Genomic DNA, 19,972 nt, shown 5'->3' with positions numbered 1-19,972 from the left:
CATGACCCTGCCAACCTTGAATGGAAGCAAAACAGTCCCAACGTTGCCTGCAGCTGTAGAAGATGCTGGTAGTTAAGGCCAAGGCTAAATAGTAGCCATGCACCTAGCAAGGTGGAGAGGAAAGAAAATTAGAACACAGAGCTTAGGACTGCCCCCCAAAGCCATACGTAGAAAGATAGAGGGAAAAGCAAGCAGGATGGGAGGAATAGAGGGCAGCTGCAGGAACACACTGGAGAACATGCAGCTAAGATTGGCTGTGCTGGAGCACCAAATTGCCTTCAGTTCCATGCAGCCAAGGCTAGAAGAAACAGCCTCAAAACTATGGGATACAGTGACATGGAAATAGGTGGGAAAGCCTAGATATGGTCGTGCCAAGGGACTGTGGAAATGCTGCTGGAGAATAACTGCAACGCTCTACTACAGATCACAGCCTGCAGCAAAGCAGGTCTATGTTAGGGGTAAAGGTGTGGCTCAAGGGAAAAAAGCTGTTCACGCACTTCTCTGAAATAACCAGTAATATAATTGCACATCAGGAAACGCTGGTCTGAATGCTGCATTCATCAATATGGCACTGCAGAACGAGAAAAGAGCTCAGGCTGTAAATACAAATACATTCAAATGTCTCTCTATATGTAGAGATACATATGATCCAATGTCTCTCAGCATTAAGTAATGCCACATTTCAGCTGATGTTGAGTATGTAGGCTGCAACTTTTTTTCTTCTGAAGTATGGGGCTGGAGATTTCAGTCTGTGCACAGATTACCCCTGTGCCTCTAGTGCTATTGAAAATAATAGTCGCAATTCATAAATATGTGAGGGAAAGAAAGGAAAGGGAGGGCCTCACAGAATAATTATGCAAATGCCACATTTCTACATATTTACATAATCAGCCATAAAATGCAAGTGACTACTCTATTAGTGATAACACTATTTTAATTACTCTTTCTTTGCTCACTGAGTTGTGAATAGGGGTGATGCTTTTTTATGCCAGTGAAAACATATGCAACATCTTGCTGTTTACTTGTTTGCTCAGAGGAAAAATCGTATTAAAAATAAAGAAATAAAATGAGGCACAGTGAAAATAATCTAGCCAGGCAAATGAACCAAGAAAGAGGTACTTTTCAAGCATGTGAAAAGTAAATAGAACTAAAAGCAATCTCTTTCATAGATAGATGGAAACAATTTTATTTGGGGGGAATGTTAAAACAACCATATACAATTTGAACAAATACAACATAACACAGTTTGTTCCCCAGGTTTTGTAATTACAGTATTTACATGTTTACATGTTTAATAAGGCACTGGTTCTCAAAAAAGAACACAAATTACTTTCTTAGTCTTTACATTTTCAACTGTTTCTTTACTAGAAATAACTTTGTGCTAGAGAAAGGATAGCAGTTGCTAGATGGCATCTTTTCCTTTTGGTTTTGTTTTTTCTTATTCTCCCACTTACCTATGCCATCTTATCTATGCCAATAAGTCACTAATCCAAATTTCCTTCAGTGATTTACATTTGGAAACTGGATTTCCAGACCTGTGGGCTCTGAAGCTACAATTATCTTTAACACTGACTTCCAAGCCCTCATGGCACTGTTAAACTGCCAAAATCTGGAAATGACATTAAAAGGCCATGCCTGGCAAAATAAACATACTAACTTGTAGTCACTGTACATGTTAAAACCATAATAATTACATCTTGAGTGTTGCAGAAAATCAACCAGGCAGGCAGTAACTGGAATGTCACAGCAGCTCAACAAACAACTTCCACACTTGCCTTAGGCTGTTTTCTGGCCTTAGGAATATCCCTTTACAATAAACATCAATTATAGTAGGTAGGAGATTTGAGGGCAAAATCTGGCCTTTTGGGAGAAAATGGGGAGGCACTTGTTAAAACAACTGCAGATCCTTTGCTTACTCAGAGTGTGTCTCCTCATATATATATATATTTATTTTCCTATATAGCACCGTTGCAGTGATTTGTCATTTATGCCTTTTCATAAATAAATATTATGTTTCATTTAGTGCTTTATCATCTCTAATAGTTTACTCTTAATCCACATACAGGAGTTATTCCAGACTCCCAATTGAATATATATATATTTATTTTTATATATATATATGAAAAGCCAACATATACTTGAACATTGAACGAAAACACTTTACATAACCTATCAACCAGTATTTTAGAACCCTTTCTTATGAATCAAAAAAGTAAGACTTGTTCAGAAAAAACAGTGACTGGCCCTTTCTCTTGCAACGCACTGATGACAAGTGCTGGAGGCATCACGGGCATTGCATCCACCAGCCAGCAAACCACCCTCCAAAACATTTATAGAGAGTCATGATGATTAAAAAAAAAAAAAACCAAATAAAACCCAATGAACTACTTGAGAAAAGTAGACATGAAACATACCTAAACATGGCAGGAAAGAAGCATCCCTGCTGCGTGACCGCTTCCCCAGGACCTGCAGAGACTGGGCTCAGAGGTGGGATCAACTGAGCCTGCCCCAAGCGCTGCCACCGTCAAGGGTGTCATCCGCTTCGTTGTAGCTGAGAAACCCCAATTCCTCAGGGCTGTGCTCACTTTTATGAAAGGACATGAAAGCGAATGGAGTGACAGCAGTGACCCCATGGCTCCATTCGCTAAAACAAAAGATGAAGAGAGGCTGGACTGTCCTGCTCATTTTGTGCTACAAATCTTCAAACCAAGGCAGCCAAGGAGAGGAACAAACTCCACTCCGAGCCACGCAAGCACGCTGTTTATTAAGGACAGGGGAAAACAGCATTGCCTCTCTTGGGGCCAGGCTTTGGTGTACTATTAACTCTCAGAGATTTTCTTTTTGTATTCTTCGGTATTTCTAAGTACAGGAAAAGCACTCTAATTAACAAAAATCCTGATTAAACCTTTTGACACCTATAATCACAGAGGTCTTGCTGGTTCTCTTGAACCCGCACATTTTTCTGTTAGCCTGAAAGAATAAAATAGCAATTTTTCCAACTAGAAATACCTCTGGGGAGCATTGAAGCTAAACCCCCATTATACACCTGCCTACCACAAATACATCAGTTTTGTCCAAAATGGGATAAAAGAAGCATTACAGAAATGCTGAGACTAAATCGAGCATGGCAATTATTTCAGTTCTGAAACAAGCTTAGCATAATCAAAGGAGCATTTGTAAGGCTCTTACTTCAAAACTAAACTGAACACTAGTGAAACATGACACAGTCAAGCAAAAAAAATTAAAAAATAAAAGAAGAGTAAAGAATGGTAAACTGGTGACTCCCATACAGCTCAGCTTTGATAATGCGATGAAGAACAGAGATCTCGCCAAAGAAAATACTTCACAGGGAATATTTCACCTCCAATTTCTCCTTCTGTAGAATTAACATCAGCGTGACTGCTGCAGCCCCAGAAAGGAGGAATGGAAAGACAATAAATACTTTTCCTGTTGCTTTTCTCCCGTAAGAGCTCCTCTTGCTGGGAATCATGATGCTCCACAGCCCCAGCCTGGTGCCAGAGCCTGTCACTATGATGTGGTGGCTTCTAGAGGCATGGAGGCTGCTGGAAAACCGCCCAAAAGAGTAAGGCATATGAAGCTTGAGCAGAATTGTTCGGGTTATGGTGCTTTTCACTGCAGGAGAAGAGCTGGAGGCACTTGCCTGCTGTTGGCTGCCGTGCCCAGCTCACACTGCCCACCCAAGTCCACACTCCTTCCCTGTCAGCTTCCTACTGTAGACAGGAGGCACCAGGTCTCCTTATGCTTAAAGAAAAATGACTGCCACCCAAAAAATGGGAATTTCTGAGATTGTTCACTTTCCCTTAAAAAAGGGAACACAGGTTTATATTTTTTTCCCCAGCTGTGGTTGTAGATGGATACCTCACTTTTACACAGATGAAAGAGTAAGTTAATAATTATTTCTCACAAGGAACTTCCTCTTACTCAGTGGTTGTGTATGTAGGTCACAGCAGTTTCAAATTCACCAGCGGATCCGAATGTGTATTTCATTTCCAGTCACACACAAATTACTTTATTTTGCAGTGAGGGGCTAGAGAGACAGACAAAAAGCCAAGAAAAGGGGCACTTGTTTATCATCCTGGTTTTATACCCACCAGATTTATGGAAACATGAAGAGCTTCTTCAAACATGTCACACTGAACCATGTTTTATAAAGCTCCCGATTATCCTAATGAAGCTCGACCTCTCCTGGGACAGGCCACCCACAAAAACCTGAATGCCCACGCTAACCATGGCAGGGATGTAATCATGCTCCATCTCCATACTATCAGAATCACTCTCATAAGCAGGGCTAGGGGGAAGTCACCTCCACGGTAAGCAGCTTTTAAGACGGTTTCCATTACAGCTCCTCAGAGCTGCACTGACTCACTCTCCCTTTTTCTTGAATAGTGGAGTGCAATAAACTCTTTATAAGTGAAAAAAGTCACTTTGCTTTCATTTTCAGCACAGTTTCCTCCAATTTTGCTTTTTAATGTAACAATATACATCTTTTTTACTTCTAACCAAAACTTTTATTTTCATAAAATTTAAAGCAGTTTCTTTTTAAACAATCAAAATAATAATAATAACAATAATAATAATAAAATAATATGTGGCTTTCACAGAAAGCAACATGCATAATCTTAAACCAGTTACTAAAACTGTATTTCCCTGTGTAAACAAGGGCAGACAAGCCTCTTCCAATCTTGTATGTCAAAATTCAGCTGATTTTTGCCAAGGATAGTGTCTTAAAGCTGGCAAACAAATTTACAGCTGTTCTTCAGCATGGCTGCGTTCAAGGTACTTATTAATGAAGACTTTTGATACCTCTTCTGGGCTTCTGCCTGCACAAGAAAGTCTCTTTCCATGGGCCTTCATGAGAACTGCCTCTGGCTGAGTCAAAGTTTAATGTCCTGCGACTCTGACATTTTGGCAAGTGTTTTCTTGACCCGCAGGGCTGTGAGCCGGGAGGCGGGGTTGTGAGCCCAGCACTCCATCATCAGCTTCCCCATTTGCCGTAGGCACTGCAGAGAGAAACGGGAGAGAAAGTCCCACCTGGGTCAGTGGAAGAGGAGACTGCAGTTGGCAGCAATGCTGAAAAACTAAAGGGAAAGACTTTTTCTAAGGCCAGTCAAAACAAAAGACAAGATGTTTGCTGGTCTTGCTTTTCGAGAGCTCGTCTGTATATCAAAAAGATTTCTCAAAATATAGAAATTACTTTTATAATTGTAGTCTAGAGTTGGCTGAAGCACTTTTCTCACCTCCTTCATCCCCAAACCCGCATAGAAGGTCTCACTTAGCCTGACCTGCACAAGAATAACTTTGTACTGTAAGCCCTTTGCTGTACTAATTCACAGAATCATACAATTGTTTAGGTTGGAAAAAACCTTTAAGATCATTGAGTACAATGCTTCACCGACCCTGCCAATCCCCCTGCTCAGCTCTGCCCCGTCCTGCTCCATCCCCTGCTTGCTTCCAAAACATAGCCAGACCCTCCTCTGTCTCCCAGCAACTGACAGGATCTCAGCATTGACTTCGCCATCGCTGCTCTGTCTCTACCACCTTCTTCCAAACTTAAAAGCACCCTGTAAGCCACTGCAGCCTGGTGGTGACCCCATCTGCCTACGAATTTACACTGCCAGCTACAAAAGGAGAAGAGAAGATTTCTGTCCCATTCAGCCTGTTCTCCATCTTCATGAGGCTCCAGGCTCATAAGCAGTGCAGGCCTTTGAAGGCACTGAACACCCACCAGCAGTGCCCAGACCAACCTAATACTTTCCAGATTAACGCAGATTTTTATAAATGCATTTTGCTGATACACCAGGTTTTATGCAATAACAAGTTTGCCTCTCATTGCTACAACTCCTGAACTGGGATTACTGATGATGCTAACCAATTAATCAAGACTAGTTATTTCAAGGAGCCTCCCAATCCTCAGTATGTGTAGTAGCAGACCAAACACATACTGTGCACCACCACACAAAACCCCTTCCCAGGACTGATGCTAACAGCGCTTCCTCCAGTGTTTCTACTCCTGGTCTGAAAGCTCAGAGCAATTTCATTAGGGAGAAGATGTAGCAGGCAATTCTTGGTTAGATCTTCCCACATTGGTTGTTGCACAACTCCTTGAGCCCTCCAAGGCAGGTGTTTTTTTTTCCCCTCACATTCCAAAATTGCTTATACACCATGTCACCTAAATCTTTCACCTATCTGCAGAATATGCATTTACATGCTGCTGTTCCCAAATGGCAGCTGACATCTTCGACTGTAGAAGACTTTACAGCATTAAACTGTATCAGTTAACATGATTAACGACCCCTCTTCCATAGCATCTTGAAAGCAGTTTGCAGGTTTGCCTGCAGTACCACAACCATTCATCTCTGATCCCAGAAGCACAACTTTTCTTTGTTACAGATACTAGCAGGGAGAGTTCAGGGCGGAGTGACATCCTCTCACTTCCTTGTTTCATTTTGGAAAGTATTTTCTGGATCCTATGTTTCCTTTGAAAGGTCACATCTGTAGCTCTAATTGCTAAAATGTGAAGATGTAAAGCTGTGAATGATCAGTGCTTCTTGGTGCAGCCTGGCTACAGTAGTCTGCACTACTGCACCTCAACATGGTAATGCTGAAACTTAATACTCTGCACTAATGTTAGCATAAAATCATGGTAAAATCATGTTTCCAAGCCTGCACACCTGTGATCAGAGTAAGGTTGTATGCTCAAGTCATTTCAAAGAGACAGGAGATATTTTCTTCTTTTTTTAAAAAAAAAGAGAAAAGGAAAATGTTGATATTACAGCCAGAAGACCAAGTATGCTGCCACCACACTATACACTACAAAACAATTTTTCTGTCAGAATTTTTGGCTTGCCACTGATTTAAAACTATTAATAGTAGCAGCACAAAACAAAATGAGTGCAAGGAGAAAACAGGAAGACTAAGAGAGTCTCCTATCGCTGTGGGATCTGGCAGACAGCACATTATAAAGCTGCTTGCAAATATTGTAGGCTATGGCCCCTGGGACTCTTGAATACTTTCAGTGGGGATATCTGAAAAGGCCATACTCCTTCCTGACCCCTGTTACACTGTGACTGGCACTAGCTCTTCCTCGCTCAAAATTATGGAGAATCGGGTCAAATCTCTCTCACTCAGTCACTCAACCTTATTAAAAACACAGACTGCATTTTAAGGGGAGTGATACCTCATCACTGCTCCATCTGTTGGGAAACGAAGGGCGTAGCCTCTTGATGCACACACTCTCCCGCATATCCTCATATGAAGGGTCGCTCGGCACAAGGTCATGGTATGGAAGCTGGTACTCCTCAACTATTCCTGAAAGAAGGAATTAGTTGCCTGTCACTTGCAGAAGACACTTTCCACTACCCTCTTCCCCTCTTATTTGGTAACAGAGTGATCATATTAACAATTTGATGCACTTATCCTTAAAAAGGACTTCACTGCCCTGGAAGTTTATTTCACAGTCAAGCTCCAACACAATTATTATTGTGTAAAGACTGACCAGGTATCTTAAGCCGAAAGCATAGTTACTTGTTAAGTGAGACATTTTCTACTGCTGCTGTCCAGCCCAGCAATCACCAGTAGGTTATCACAGACAGAACTGTTTGTTAGCAAGTGGGTCTGTATCACAGTAATAAAGCAAAGAATAAATTTTGAATTAGGTCTTCTTATCAGTAGACCTGGCATAAATTAAGGGCATTTCTGTGCCTTTTCAGAACACGGCAAGTTACCATTACTTGTGCACAGCAACAATGACAACAACATTACAGATTTTATATCACATCACTGCAATATACTCTACCAGTTTGTAAATACAGGGATCACATTGCTTATCAGTGAAATTTAGCTCATCCAGGGTAAGCATGGAATAAGCATTCAGCACAACCCCGCAGGTTTTAAAGACCCATAAAGTCAGGTTTAATTTAGGTAGACTCAAGAGAGACATGCTCTACTCTCACTCGTCTGGCATGTAACTGCTGCGAAGTCGTTTCTCTGCATTTAACTTTCCTCAGTGGCAAAATAGAAGTAATAACACCCATCATTCCTGCACTACACTGAGATCCGCCTGAAGATAGCACACACAGCCTATACATACAAGCACGGATCTATGCCCTGAGTCTGCAGCTGGCCACATTGTTTTATCTTTGCTGTCCTCACACCTGAATGCCTGATATCAGATGGAAATGAAGCACATCACTGGTATGATGACGACGTAATGACTGTCACTTCTCTCTGGGTATTTTTACTCATTTGGTAAAGAAATTATTTATTTAAATAGTGGCATAGCATAATTCAAAATTGTTTGTCCTCCTCAGTCTATTTAACTCCAACAAAACAAAGAAATCACTATTTTCTTTCTGCAAAAATAGCTGAATACCCCTAGTTCAGAAAAAAAAATGTTGCCATTGGAAAAGGCCTCCAAATGGGTTCCTTATTCCTTCTTCAATGCAGGTATCCTCTGCCTTCAAACCGGCCATTACAAAGTCTTTGCTGTTGAAATAGCACTGACTAATGCTTTAAAATAACTTTCAAGAACAGAACAGATATTAAGAGAGTTACCTGTATGGTTTATCCACATTTGATTACTGCAGTAAAAACAATTACCCAGAGAAAAGGATGTAATGGAAGATTTTGGTTATAAATGGGGTCCATTGACACAATTAAAAGTGATCTCCCGGCTCTTTACCTCCTGAAACACATCTTCTTGCTATCTCCCAAAGGATGAGTCCAAAACTGTACATATCAGCCATGATGTAGGATTGAAAGTGATTTCTGTTCAAGCTTTCATCCAGCACCTCAGGAGGCATATAGCGTTTTGTTCCTACACGGGTATTTGAAGGTATGTCTACCTCGTTTGTATCACTAAAAGAAGTGGGGGGAAAAAAAGAGCATCAAACATGCAATACAGTCACTTGAAAAGAAAGCAAGTTAGATGGGAGAAGTAGTAAATTCACACCACATCCACTCTCAAACAAGGTCAAAAGTAATGTATAATCTTAATGGAGCAATTCTTACAAGGAAAGCTTCTTAGTGTGAAGGCAACCCTTCTTAAAAGGCTGACCTGCCTGAGGCTATGTTAAGCATTCAAATGCAGAACTACGATGGAGATAATACTCAGCAGGGATGCTGTACCATTTGTGAGATTTCATTAGCATTAGCTTGAGCTCTAATGATAGTGATAACAATCAAACCTTCATTAAATGCTGCTTTCTTAACATACTCCACCACCTAATGCTTTAGTCTTAGCAATTAATAGAGGACACTAAATAGCTGGGGCAGTATCACTTAGCTGTAGCAAATCAGATCTGCAAGGAAGATGAGTCTATTTTTTCTGCATGCATTATGTCTGATCTCTCCCAACCTTTACACATCAAGATGCGGAAACACAGAGATGTAAATGCGGAAAAAAACCCTAGCCAAATGTGTCACACCTCACACATTGCCCAGAAGAGACAACGTATATCTAATGGGAAGCAAATTCCCATTTATTTTGTGACTGGATTTATGTTTTTTTTCTTTTTAACTCAGATTCAACTGGATCAGTTTTAATGTCTTTTAAATTTTATTATATAGCACACATTGTGGTTTGCTGAAAAAGGTCTGTTTCCTTTTCTCCACCCTCAAATCATAAATATTTTAAATGTGATGGATAGAGCAAAATCTCACAGAATAATTACACAATTCCTTTTATAATTTTCTTAACTTACAGTGATTTTCTTCACCTACAGTTAGGAAAATGACGCAAAAAACCAGCTGAGCCTGAGTCACCTACACAGTCATTAAATCAGACGTATGCTGGTGGCATTTCTGTATACCTCCAAGAACATAATATAAATCTGGGGACCTGCACTGTCTTGCAATATTTCAAATAAAATGAGAAATGCAGAGAACTTTACTAAACTCCTTAGCTTCAGCACAGCACACCCCTTTTAATGACTTTGTTCTGTTCCTGGTTATTGCCTGAGAAATGCTGTCTACGGAAGGATTGAGAATGAAAACAAGTCGAGTATGTAATGTAAATTTCATTCGGACTGTGACAAATATATATTACATCTTCTTTCACGGCAGCACTCGGTGGCCCTAGTTCTTCTCGATTCACAGCTAAGCAGTGTGCTGCTCTGTACACGTAAGGCAAAGCATACCTGCAAAGGGTAAATTTCTTCCTTGAAACATTTAGAGCAAATAGTTTATTTCCAAGTTGTTTTCTGGGCTGCCCTTCCTCAAAGCAAAAATACTCCTTTCTTATCTCCTAAAGAAAGGTCAGGTTCATACAGGTTCATAAAGGAAAAGCCTCACCAAGAAACCTGGTAGATATGTGAATGGTGAGAAGCCCACATAAAAACTGCCTTTCCTTACACTCTGAATAATTTCAGTTCAAGATTTGTATAGAATACTTATTTTTTTTTTTTTTATCTTTGATACTTCTGGGAGCCCAAGGTTTCAAAGCTGACCTCTGAAATTGAAACCTTCAGTCCACGGTGACATTTCTGTGCACAGAAAAATCAGAGACTTCATAACACACATCTCCACCATCAGGACCAGTGCTGAGAGCTCAAGTTCCTTTTCAACGGAGCTGTCAGACAGAGATGACTCCTTTACGAATCCCAGGAGTGCGTAAGTCATACTTGTCTGCTCTTTCTAAGTCGTTTTTTTTAAATCAAATTTAAAAGCCATTTCAAAAATCAAATCTGGACTTCAGCAATTTGATTTGTAGGAAATGAAACAAAAGACAGCCCAAAAGGGGCGATTTTCAATAAATCCCAATCAGTAACTTGTACAAATGATTAGTATTATTCTCTATGAGTTGTGAGTGAATTATCTTGGGATCAGATAAGCTGAAAGCTTCAGTGACAGGTTTATGGACATGATTTAACCTGGTAGTGCTATATCCTTTTAGCATGTGGTATCAATACCCAGGTTGCTATTGAGGGCAAAGTGATGAAAACTGAACCTTTATGCAAATGCAACCAATGTGTTCAATAATTAAAAAGCTATTATTTATGCACCTGCATTATGTGTTTATGAGACCTATACAGGTAGCCTCGCAAACAGATGAGCACAGCTTGAAAGGTATGCAAATACACTGCAGGTGCTTACAGGTTGCTCAGTTAACGAGCATTTGTGTCTGATTTACCAACCTTCCCTACCATCCTCGCTTCTACTCACCTGATAAATTTAACAGCCAAGCCCAAATCTGCTATACAGCAGGTGCCATTCTTTTTCACCAGGATATTTTTACTTTTTAGGTCACGGTGGGCAATAGCAGGTTTGCCCTGAGTACTGAAGATCTCAGTGTGCAGGTGGCACAAGCCACTGACAGAGGAATAAGCCAGTTTTAGCATGGCTTTTGTATCCAAGGTAGTAGATTTCAGATAATCATAAAGTGAGCCATTTTCATGGTAATCCGTGATGAGATACAGCTGGGTCCAAGATCCTGTACCTTTAATGTCTGCAGCAATGAAACCTGAAAAAAAAAAGATTTTCAACTTAATAATTCTCAGGACTTCTTTTGACTACTCAGAACACTGGACTCTCAGTCACTTCAATAGCTTTATTTTAATAACACATTTAATTTCTTTTACTTCCATGCAGTGATGCCTCACCTCTAGCCTTTAACATATTTTCAGAAAACTGAGATATGGAAACACAGGTGGCAGAAAGATGTGTGGTGTTTGGAGTAACAGCCCTCAAATCCCATTATTTTTAAACTTTTATTTATGTTTCAATAATCCCAGAAACATCTTTCTTTTGAAAAGTGCTGGGTGGCTAATTGCAAAGCCCAGCAGGTAACAAAGCACATAGGAAAGGGCATCAGACAAGAGCAAATACAAAATTATTAAACTTAAGAAACCTGCACACTATCAAATAATGATCTTTAATTTTGCTCACCGAGAATATTTTCATGCCTCATCAGCACAGTCTGGTAGATTTCTGTTTCTCTGAACCAGCTGGCCTCCTCTGTGGTAAAAAACACTTTCACAGCTACCTTTTCGCCACGCCACTTTCCCATCCAGACTTCTCCATAGCGACCTTTTCCAATCTGCTTTACCATCTGAATCTGTTTTGCGATGGTCCTTTGAACCTGTGAAATACCAAGACAGAGAGTTACAGCTTAGATACAGCTTGCGTCGCAGAAATTTTCTGCATCCCCCTCCCTCCTGTATCTCCTTCCTTTCCAGCAAGCCCAGGGGAAAGGAGAAATACACAGCCACTGAGACATGGATTTCAGCAAAGCTCCACAATGCAGACACTCTGTTTTTTCCCCCTGATGCAGTGCCGGTGAGGCCATTCCCGTCACAATAAAGAAGACTCTCCGTTCATTCCCAAAATGTACCATGGCCTCGCAAGAAAGCAAATTAGTCGGTATGAAGGAATTGTTTCACTACTAACCTTGAAATTCTTATTTTCCTGTGGGGAGGTTGCCACTTCATAGAAATTCTTTTGTTTTTTGGAAAAGCTTTGACAGTAAACACTCTTGGTCACCTCAACCCAACCCAAATTCCAAAGGGGTAGGTAACACATCTTTAATTAAAATCATAGAATCACAGAATCACTAGGTTGGAAAAGACCTCCAGGATCATAGAGTTCAACGATTCCTATCAAACACCAAACCATGCCCCTGACTATCTCATCCACCCGTTTTTAAAATACCTCCAGGGATGGGGACTCCACCCACTCCGTGGACAGCCTGTTCCAGTGTCCAATGAGCCTTTCCATGAAAAATTTTTTTCTGATGTCTAGCCTGAACCTCCCCTGGCAGAGCTTGAGGCCATTCCCCCTTGCCCTGTCCCCTGTCACTTGGGAGAAGAGGCCAGAGCCCTCCTCTACACAACCTCCTTTCAGGTAGTTGTAGAAAGCAATGAGATCTCCCCTCAGCCTCCTCTTCTCCAGGCTAAACAACCCCAGCTCTCTCAGCCGCTCCTCCTAAGACTTGTTCTCCAGCCCCTTCACCAGCTTCGTTGCTCTTCTCTGGACACGCTCCAGAGCCTCAACATCCTTCTTGGAGTGAGGGGCTTAGAACTGAATGCAGGATTCAAGGTGTGGTCTCACCGGTGCCAAGTACAGAGGGAGAATAACCTCCCTGGACCTGCTGGTCACACCGTTTCTAATACAGGCCAAGATGCCATTGGTCTTCTTGGCCACCTGGACACACTACTGGCTCATGTTCAGTCGGCTGTCAACCAAGACCCTCAGGTCCTTCTCCTCCAGGCAGCTTTCTAGCCACTCTTTCTTCAGTCTGTAGCACTGCACAGGGTTGTTGTGCCCCAAGTGCAGGACCCGGCATTTGACCTTGTTAAACCTCATGCCATTGGTCTCAGCCCAGCGGTCCAGCCTGTTCAGATCCCTTTGCAGAGCCTCCCTACCTTCCAGCAGATCAACACCTCCACCCAGCTTAGTGTCCTCTGCATACTCACTAAGGGTGCATTCAATCCCCTCATCCAGGTCATTGATAAAAACATTGAACAGGGCTGGACCCAGCACTTAGACCTGGGGGACACCACTTATGACCGGTCTCAGCTGGACTTAACTCCGTTTACCACAAGTCTTTGGGCCCAGCCATCCAACCAGTTTTTCTCCCAGGAGAGTGTGCGCCTTTCCAGGCCAGAGACGTGAGGGTGTTTGTTACATACTCAGTGCCATTGAGACTCAAGTTTGGGGCTCATAAGTGCCAAAAGCATTTCAGAGCTCCAAAACTAGCAAAACTACTGACAGTAGCTTCCTATCACTTTCCTTGAAAATATCATGCCTCATAACATCAAAATATAAATTTAACATTAGGACCTCAGGCACTACGGTTAGAACTCATGTGCCTACACTAATTTTAACAAATATCATTACCTAGAAACAAAAAGTAAGACTTTTTTCCCAAAGATGTGAAAGTACAGCTTTAAATCCGCCCCTTCTAGTGTTCCAGAAATACCAGCTTCATCAGTGGCTGTATTGTGAACTGATGCCAAAGACAAACCATTTGTGTAGCTGTAGCAGATCAATGTAGTTGGCAGCACTGCACAGATGCCCTTCATAAAGATGAAAGATCTCACATAGAAGATGAATTGGTTCTACATTCAACAAGCTTTTAAGAGTACAAAACATCTTGGACAAATAGAGGCTAACATATTCCCATAGGACTGGAGCATGTCTGTAGACCACATATTTCTAAAAGTTCACTAAGAACAACTCAAGTAGATGCTGCAAAAAAACCTTCTGGTTTTCATGGTTATTCAGCCTGTCCTGTCCATAATAAGACATTAAAATGTCACCCACTTGTGCTTCAGTATTGCTGGCTGGATACACAGCTAACGATTTTTAGTTTGGTAGGATTTTACAAGATTTGGAAAGAAAATAACTTTATAGTTTCCAATGCAAAGAGTTTTTCATCTGGCCCAAGCAACTGGCAAAATCTAGGCAAGAGCAAGTTTGAGATCTCTCGGTTTTACCACCACCCATATACAAATTTCAAGCAGTTTATCGTAGCAAGTGTGCACTGTTTGAATCACTAGGAAATCATATGTATTTTATGTAATCCCTAATACTTTTTTTTCTCGCAGTCCTGGCTGACAAAAAGGATCAAAACTTGGTTTTAAAATAATTTGTTTCCTCTTTTATCTCTGGGAGTTTTCCAGTGGAAACCACCGGTTCGGTAATGCAAAGCAGGACTGCCACAATACTACTGCAACATGAATGCATGTCCAAGAATTCAGAACCTCTTATGTAAGTCCTATTATAATTTATTTTGCAATTAATATACTGGTTTTAACATTTGACAATGTAGAGAAGAAAAACATACAGCAAATCTATTTCAAAAGTCCCAGCTTTCTTTCTTTGTCATTTAAACAGAATTCCATTTTTAAAGCCCTGCAATGTGTTATTAGACTTCCAAGATGATGGCTTTGGTACCGTTATTTTTATTAACATCAGTGAATGCCCAGAAAAGAGATTAGCCTTAATTTTTAAAATTGATTTATTCTCTTTTATGCTCTCAGTGACTGAACAATAGTTATATTACATTGGAATTTTGCTGTAACTTTTTGTAATGTCATTTTAGCAGTGTTGCTTTCTATTCTGCCCGTTTTAAAAATGCATCCTGAACAATAATGCAGTTATATCAAATAACTTAATTTGTGTAAATATATGTAATGGCATCATGAAGTACATGGAATTACAATACTTAATGATGAAAAGTTCCTTATTAAATTACATTAAGAAAATGAAAAACACATTTCTGTTATGGGTTTTCAGGCGGCAGAATACTATGTGAAGGGCCTTAACCTGGTTTCAACCGGTCAAACAATTTCCTATGAACAATTTATTTTATTTTAAGGAATTTAGCCCTTTCTTGAATCATAAACTGATTACAATTTCTAAAACAAATCGGTTAATCAAAACTGTAGGATTAACTGATTTCATAAGCATTCTGAATGAAGTCTTCATTTGAATTATTTACACTGAGTGGGGTTGTGTTGTTTTTATTTCTTTTTAAATCTGTATATTTTGCTGCTTGAGCTTTGTGTACAGCCAGGTAAGGTTACATGGTCCTTTGTTTCCTTTCCCTGAGTGGAATCAACTCAATTACCAGCTATTTCTATTTTCTGCATTCTGTTTTTCTGATCTTCAGATAAATGTATTCAGGTAACGCAAATGAGAATTCAGATAAAACAACCTTTTGTAATTTCAATGTTTTTACAGAGAACTTCATCCCTATATCTGGGATGTAGATCACCTACGAGGACAACCTGAGAGACCTGGGGTTGTTCAGATTGGAGAAGTGAAGGCTGATGTTATAGAGGCCTTCCAGTACTTACAGGGGTCCTATAGGAAAGATGAGGAGGGGCTCTTTATCAGGGATTGCAGTGATAAAGACGAGGGGGAATGGTTTTAAACTAAGGAAAGGTAGACTTAGACTGGATATAAGGAAGAAATTTTTTGCACTGAGGGTGGTGAAACACTGCACTGTGTTCCCCAGGGAGGTAGGGAAGGCCTCATCCCTGGAAACATTCAAGGTCCAGTTAGATGGGTCTCTGAGTGACTTGACCTAGTTAAAGATGTCCTTGCTCCTGCAGAAGGGTCGGATTAGATGACCTGTAAACGTCCCTTTTGACCCAAAGCATTCTATGATTCTATGCAGTCCTTTGAAAAGCGAAATTCATTGGAAGAGCAATTAGGAGAAAAATACACAAAAAGGTAGACACCAAACTGTTATTCTGCAAACTCTTCATACAGACCACTGAAATAAATGCCCCCAGCATCTAATCTCCTTCCTTGATTTTAGATGTGGATTCAGGGGCGGAAGAGCTAAGCCTACACTTCCTGCCCTGTCAAGCCCAATGGGGTTCTCCTTGCTTGCACAAACTTGATTGTGCACTCCAGTTTGTGGACTCAAAGCCTTGATTTACAACTTACTGTACTTTTCCCCTTGTTTTGAAATTTGATTGGCAGCATTTGATCTGCAGCAAAGCTTTCTGCCAGAGGTACAAACAGGTCAGGAGGAAGAACACTTGTTGAATGTCAAAGTCTCAATAAAAACTTGGTTAATGATTGTTTCTGTTATAATACTTCTGTCCATTATAAAAAATGTTCTCCACAGAAAGAAAATATTAATGTTTATCACAAAGTGATATTTTGTAATACATTTGCAGCTTACTTTCCTGAAATAATAACTTTAGATGTTTCAGTCTTTCCATAAGAAACATTGCAGCTAAAACCAAACCCTGCACAATAAAGTCCAGAGCATTACCGCCAGGCACTTCCCACATACTTCTTTCAGGAATGGGCCCAGAGGTATTAATCTGTGCATTTCTAGTGAGTCTGCAGCTGTCTGGGAAACACGAAAATATCTATTACTAAGTGCAAGTTTCATTATAGCTCTTGTTTTTCTTCTCTTCCACAGAAAAACACCACTCAAACGGAAAGCCTGGGAAAAAAAATGTATGCATTTTGTAGGCAAAGAGAGAGGGGAAAAATGTTGTCTTCAGGAAGAACACTTTTTTCACTGGCTGCAGTCTCCAGGCAGGACAGAGCAGAGAGGAGGACAGGAAGAAGACAGGATGGTTTCTGCTCTCAGAGCTACTGAGCAATGACACAGTCAGGTGCCACCTCAGCCACTATCAGCACTTAATTAACAGAAGATAGTTTTTCTGTTTACAGCAAGAGTAGACCTGGGAACACCGGTAAGACTGCAGATCCCACCTTCAACTAGTTTACCAGGATGGAAGAAGGCATAAAGCACAAGTGTTCACAACCAGCATTGCTCCAGCTTTTTTCTCTCAAGGGCATTCTGGGAGGAAGTATTCAGCCATGCACTGCTATGAGATGCCCTAGGGCACCTGCTACCTACGTGAGCTGCTGGAAACACATCTTCTCAGAGAAGAACAACCAAGTTCCTTGTGTTTGCTCTAAATTACTATATTACTTCTCACTGTAACAGGTAGGAGCAGCAAGCTCAGCCCAAGACCTTGATGGAGCTGATACTATGCAAAAAAACAAAGCATAAATAGTACCCCCCCCCAATTCAATTAATTGGAAGCACTCATTAGGAATGGTCCTGAATTGTAAGCATGATCCCTCCCTTCCTGTGGCTGCTAGAGGGAGACAGGTATGTAATATCACAGAGCTTTCTTAAAGCCTAGACTCAAACGACGGGAGCTCCTCTCAAAAGAGAAAAATGACTATGGGTTATAGCACCCACTGGGCAGCTTGACTTTTTTCTCAATAGCTATGTTAGTTTTCAGAAAATTTGATTTTTTAAAGAGTTAGTTTATTTAAATGGGACTCTGAGCACTTACTCCTCACAGAACAAATTCACCTTAGTCAGATTTTCACCTATCACTCAGCCTGCTGCTTCATTTTAAGGAATTATAAAACTTTCCATTTTATTTCTTTGTTAGGGTGTAGAAAAAAGATGTATGGGCAAAAAACAAATAGATAGCATGTAGTTCTTGGAAACTGGACAACATCTACTGTAATAGGATCACTACAAACTAATGGGTTTGGGAGACAGGAGGGACGTATCATCTCTGAAAAATGAAAATGAAATCTAATTCATTTTCTCAGAGGCAGTATTCCAAATAAGTAACCTGGCTTTTTTTTCAGTGCTTCAAAGCAAAAACAAACCCCAGAAACAAAAATCCCTAGTGAACTGAATTACTTTGCCATAGAAGGTAAAACTTCTGTTTCATTATGAGCTCAGGGGGCTCAACCATCCTGGAGTCAGATCAGAAATAATCACAAACTCTATCCCTGTGCCTTCAACCTCTGAGATCAACACACTACAAGGAAAAATAATTTACTCTTGACTTTTGAATGCAAAGTGAAGTCTACACATAAAAAGGCTCGATGAATTACTGTTCCCTTTACAAAAAGATGATGTGTCAGTGTTTGAAATGCTATTGTGTGTTGAGCATGAAAAGCAAGAAAATAAGATCAGTGGGCCAGATGCCATCCTGTACAGTGAAGTAAATTCTGAAGAATTTGTGTGAGCTCTCAGCCTGTGCTTCCCCTACCGCAGTATCTAAAATAAGAAATGTGCTGAAGTATAAAAAAAAAAACCCAAACAACAAAAAGCTTTTTTGGCTTAGTCTACATGAAGAAAGTGTCCTGTTTCTAAAGCAGCTGTTCTCCAGCTAAAATCCTTGTCATTTCTAGGAGAGAAAAAAATACTAAAATAGCAACTGAGGACACATAAATATAATTTCTAGCGCCTCATTTTGCCTTCCCCTTCTGCTCATTTTCGCGTTTTAAACTTCCATTAAAATAATATTGCTTCCTTACCAGGAGAGGGAGCCCGGAGCCGCTCCCTGAGCTCTGGGACTGCTCGATCAAATCCTTCAGGGACTCTCCAGGGGGAATGTAGGTCTCATCTTGCTCCAGCCCGATGCTGTAGCGGGGCCTTGTCTCTTGGCGTTTGTATCTGTCATTTTACATGAAAGTGAAATTAGCTTTGCATACAATGAACAAATATGCAATGAATAATGCACATCATCCTTCAAGTTTGCTTCATTTATAGACTCACAGCTTCCCTGAGGAATACGCTGGACTCAATAGCCAAATTTTTCTATTTCACTTTTAGCAACTTTTTTCACCATCAGAATTGTAAGTATAAAACTCAAGGATCATTCAATCTGGTGTAAATTTGCAACAGTCAAGTTCCGAAACTTAAATATTTTTTAAACACAGACAAAGTAAATACCGAGTTTTTTTTTACTGACCGCAGTGGATTTTTAAAGAGCCAGAGCAGGTAAGACCATGGGATCTGAGACTACTTAAAATAACATGACAAATTATTTAAACATTATGTATGTAGATTATTATAACATTCCAGATATATTTACTTAAATTCCTGTGTCCCTCTCTGTTTTGTGACCATTTTTTTTCACCACCTGAACACATTCAGAAGCCTTAAGTTTATTTACCCTACATAAAACTCGTCCTGTGGCTTTCTTAGACTCAGTAAATAATAAGCTGCGCTTCTATATGAAAGGCTTTTGAGGACGTTGTGCAAAAGATGTTCTATATTACAGAGATACACCTGTGACTAGCATGAATAAAATACAGTTTTCCTCATCATAACATTAGAGTTTCTCATTTCATTTCTTTAAGGTCCACTCATTTTTTTTCCAAATGCTTAAGCCTATGAAAAGATGAATGTTGGGAGGAACATTAACAAGCTGGTAAAAGCTGGTAAAGTGTTCCTTGTTTACCTGAAGTAGCAGAAAATGATGATAAGCACCAGAAGTATACTGCAAACAGTCACCGAGATCAGCAGGGCCTTATGGTGTATGTTTCCTTCGGCAAAGTCTGCAGTTAAAAACAAGGAAGGTGGAAACTTTGGAAAGGGAGGTGGCACAAAGTCAGTACCAAACGACACACAAGTCTCAAAAAGTGCAGCAAGCACCAGATTGTTTCCCTTCTTTTTGACTGAAGTCTTGTGCAAGATACCCCTGGATTCCTCAGGCGTTTT

The 19,972-nt window shown here is 40.4% G+C and overlaps 1 protein-coding gene across 4 annotated transcripts in view; it reads right to left on the bottom strand.

Annotated features, from left to right (window-relative positions):
* Nucleotides 1–1,188: 1,188 nt before the first annotated feature.
* Nucleotides 1,189–19,972, bottom strand: part of BMPR1B (bone morphogenetic protein receptor type 1B) — a 158,243-nt gene continuing 139,459 nt past the window's right edge. For all 4 annotated transcript variants that reach the window (XM_054066081.1, XM_054066080.1, XM_054066078.1 and 1 more), the window contains 7 exons: nt 19,713–19,809; nt 18,784–18,922; nt 11,905–12,097; nt 11,182–11,479; nt 8,702–8,877; nt 7,199–7,329; nt 1,189–5,021 (listed from right to left, as the gene is read on the bottom strand). In XM_054066081.1, the coding sequence (XP_053922056.1) occupies nt 4,896–5,021; nt 7,199–7,329; nt 8,702–8,877; nt 11,182–11,479; nt 11,905–12,097; nt 18,784–18,922; nt 19,713–19,809 (1,160 nt within the window). In that variant the 3' untranslated portion in view covers nt 1,189–4,895. The remainder of the gene's footprint in view (nt 5,022–7,198; nt 7,330–8,701; nt 8,878–11,181; nt 11,480–11,904; nt 12,098–18,783; nt 18,923–19,712; nt 19,810–19,972) is intronic.

Source organism: Cuculus canorus, chromosome 4, assembly GCF_017976375.1.
Source record: "Cuculus canorus isolate bCucCan1 chromosome 4, bCucCan1.pri, whole genome shotgun sequence".
Lineage (NCBI taxonomy): Eukaryota > Metazoa > Chordata > Aves > Cuculiformes > Cuculidae > Cuculus > Cuculus canorus.
Note: the sequence above shows the minus strand (reverse complement) of the source record. Positions and strands in the feature narration are given on the sequence as shown.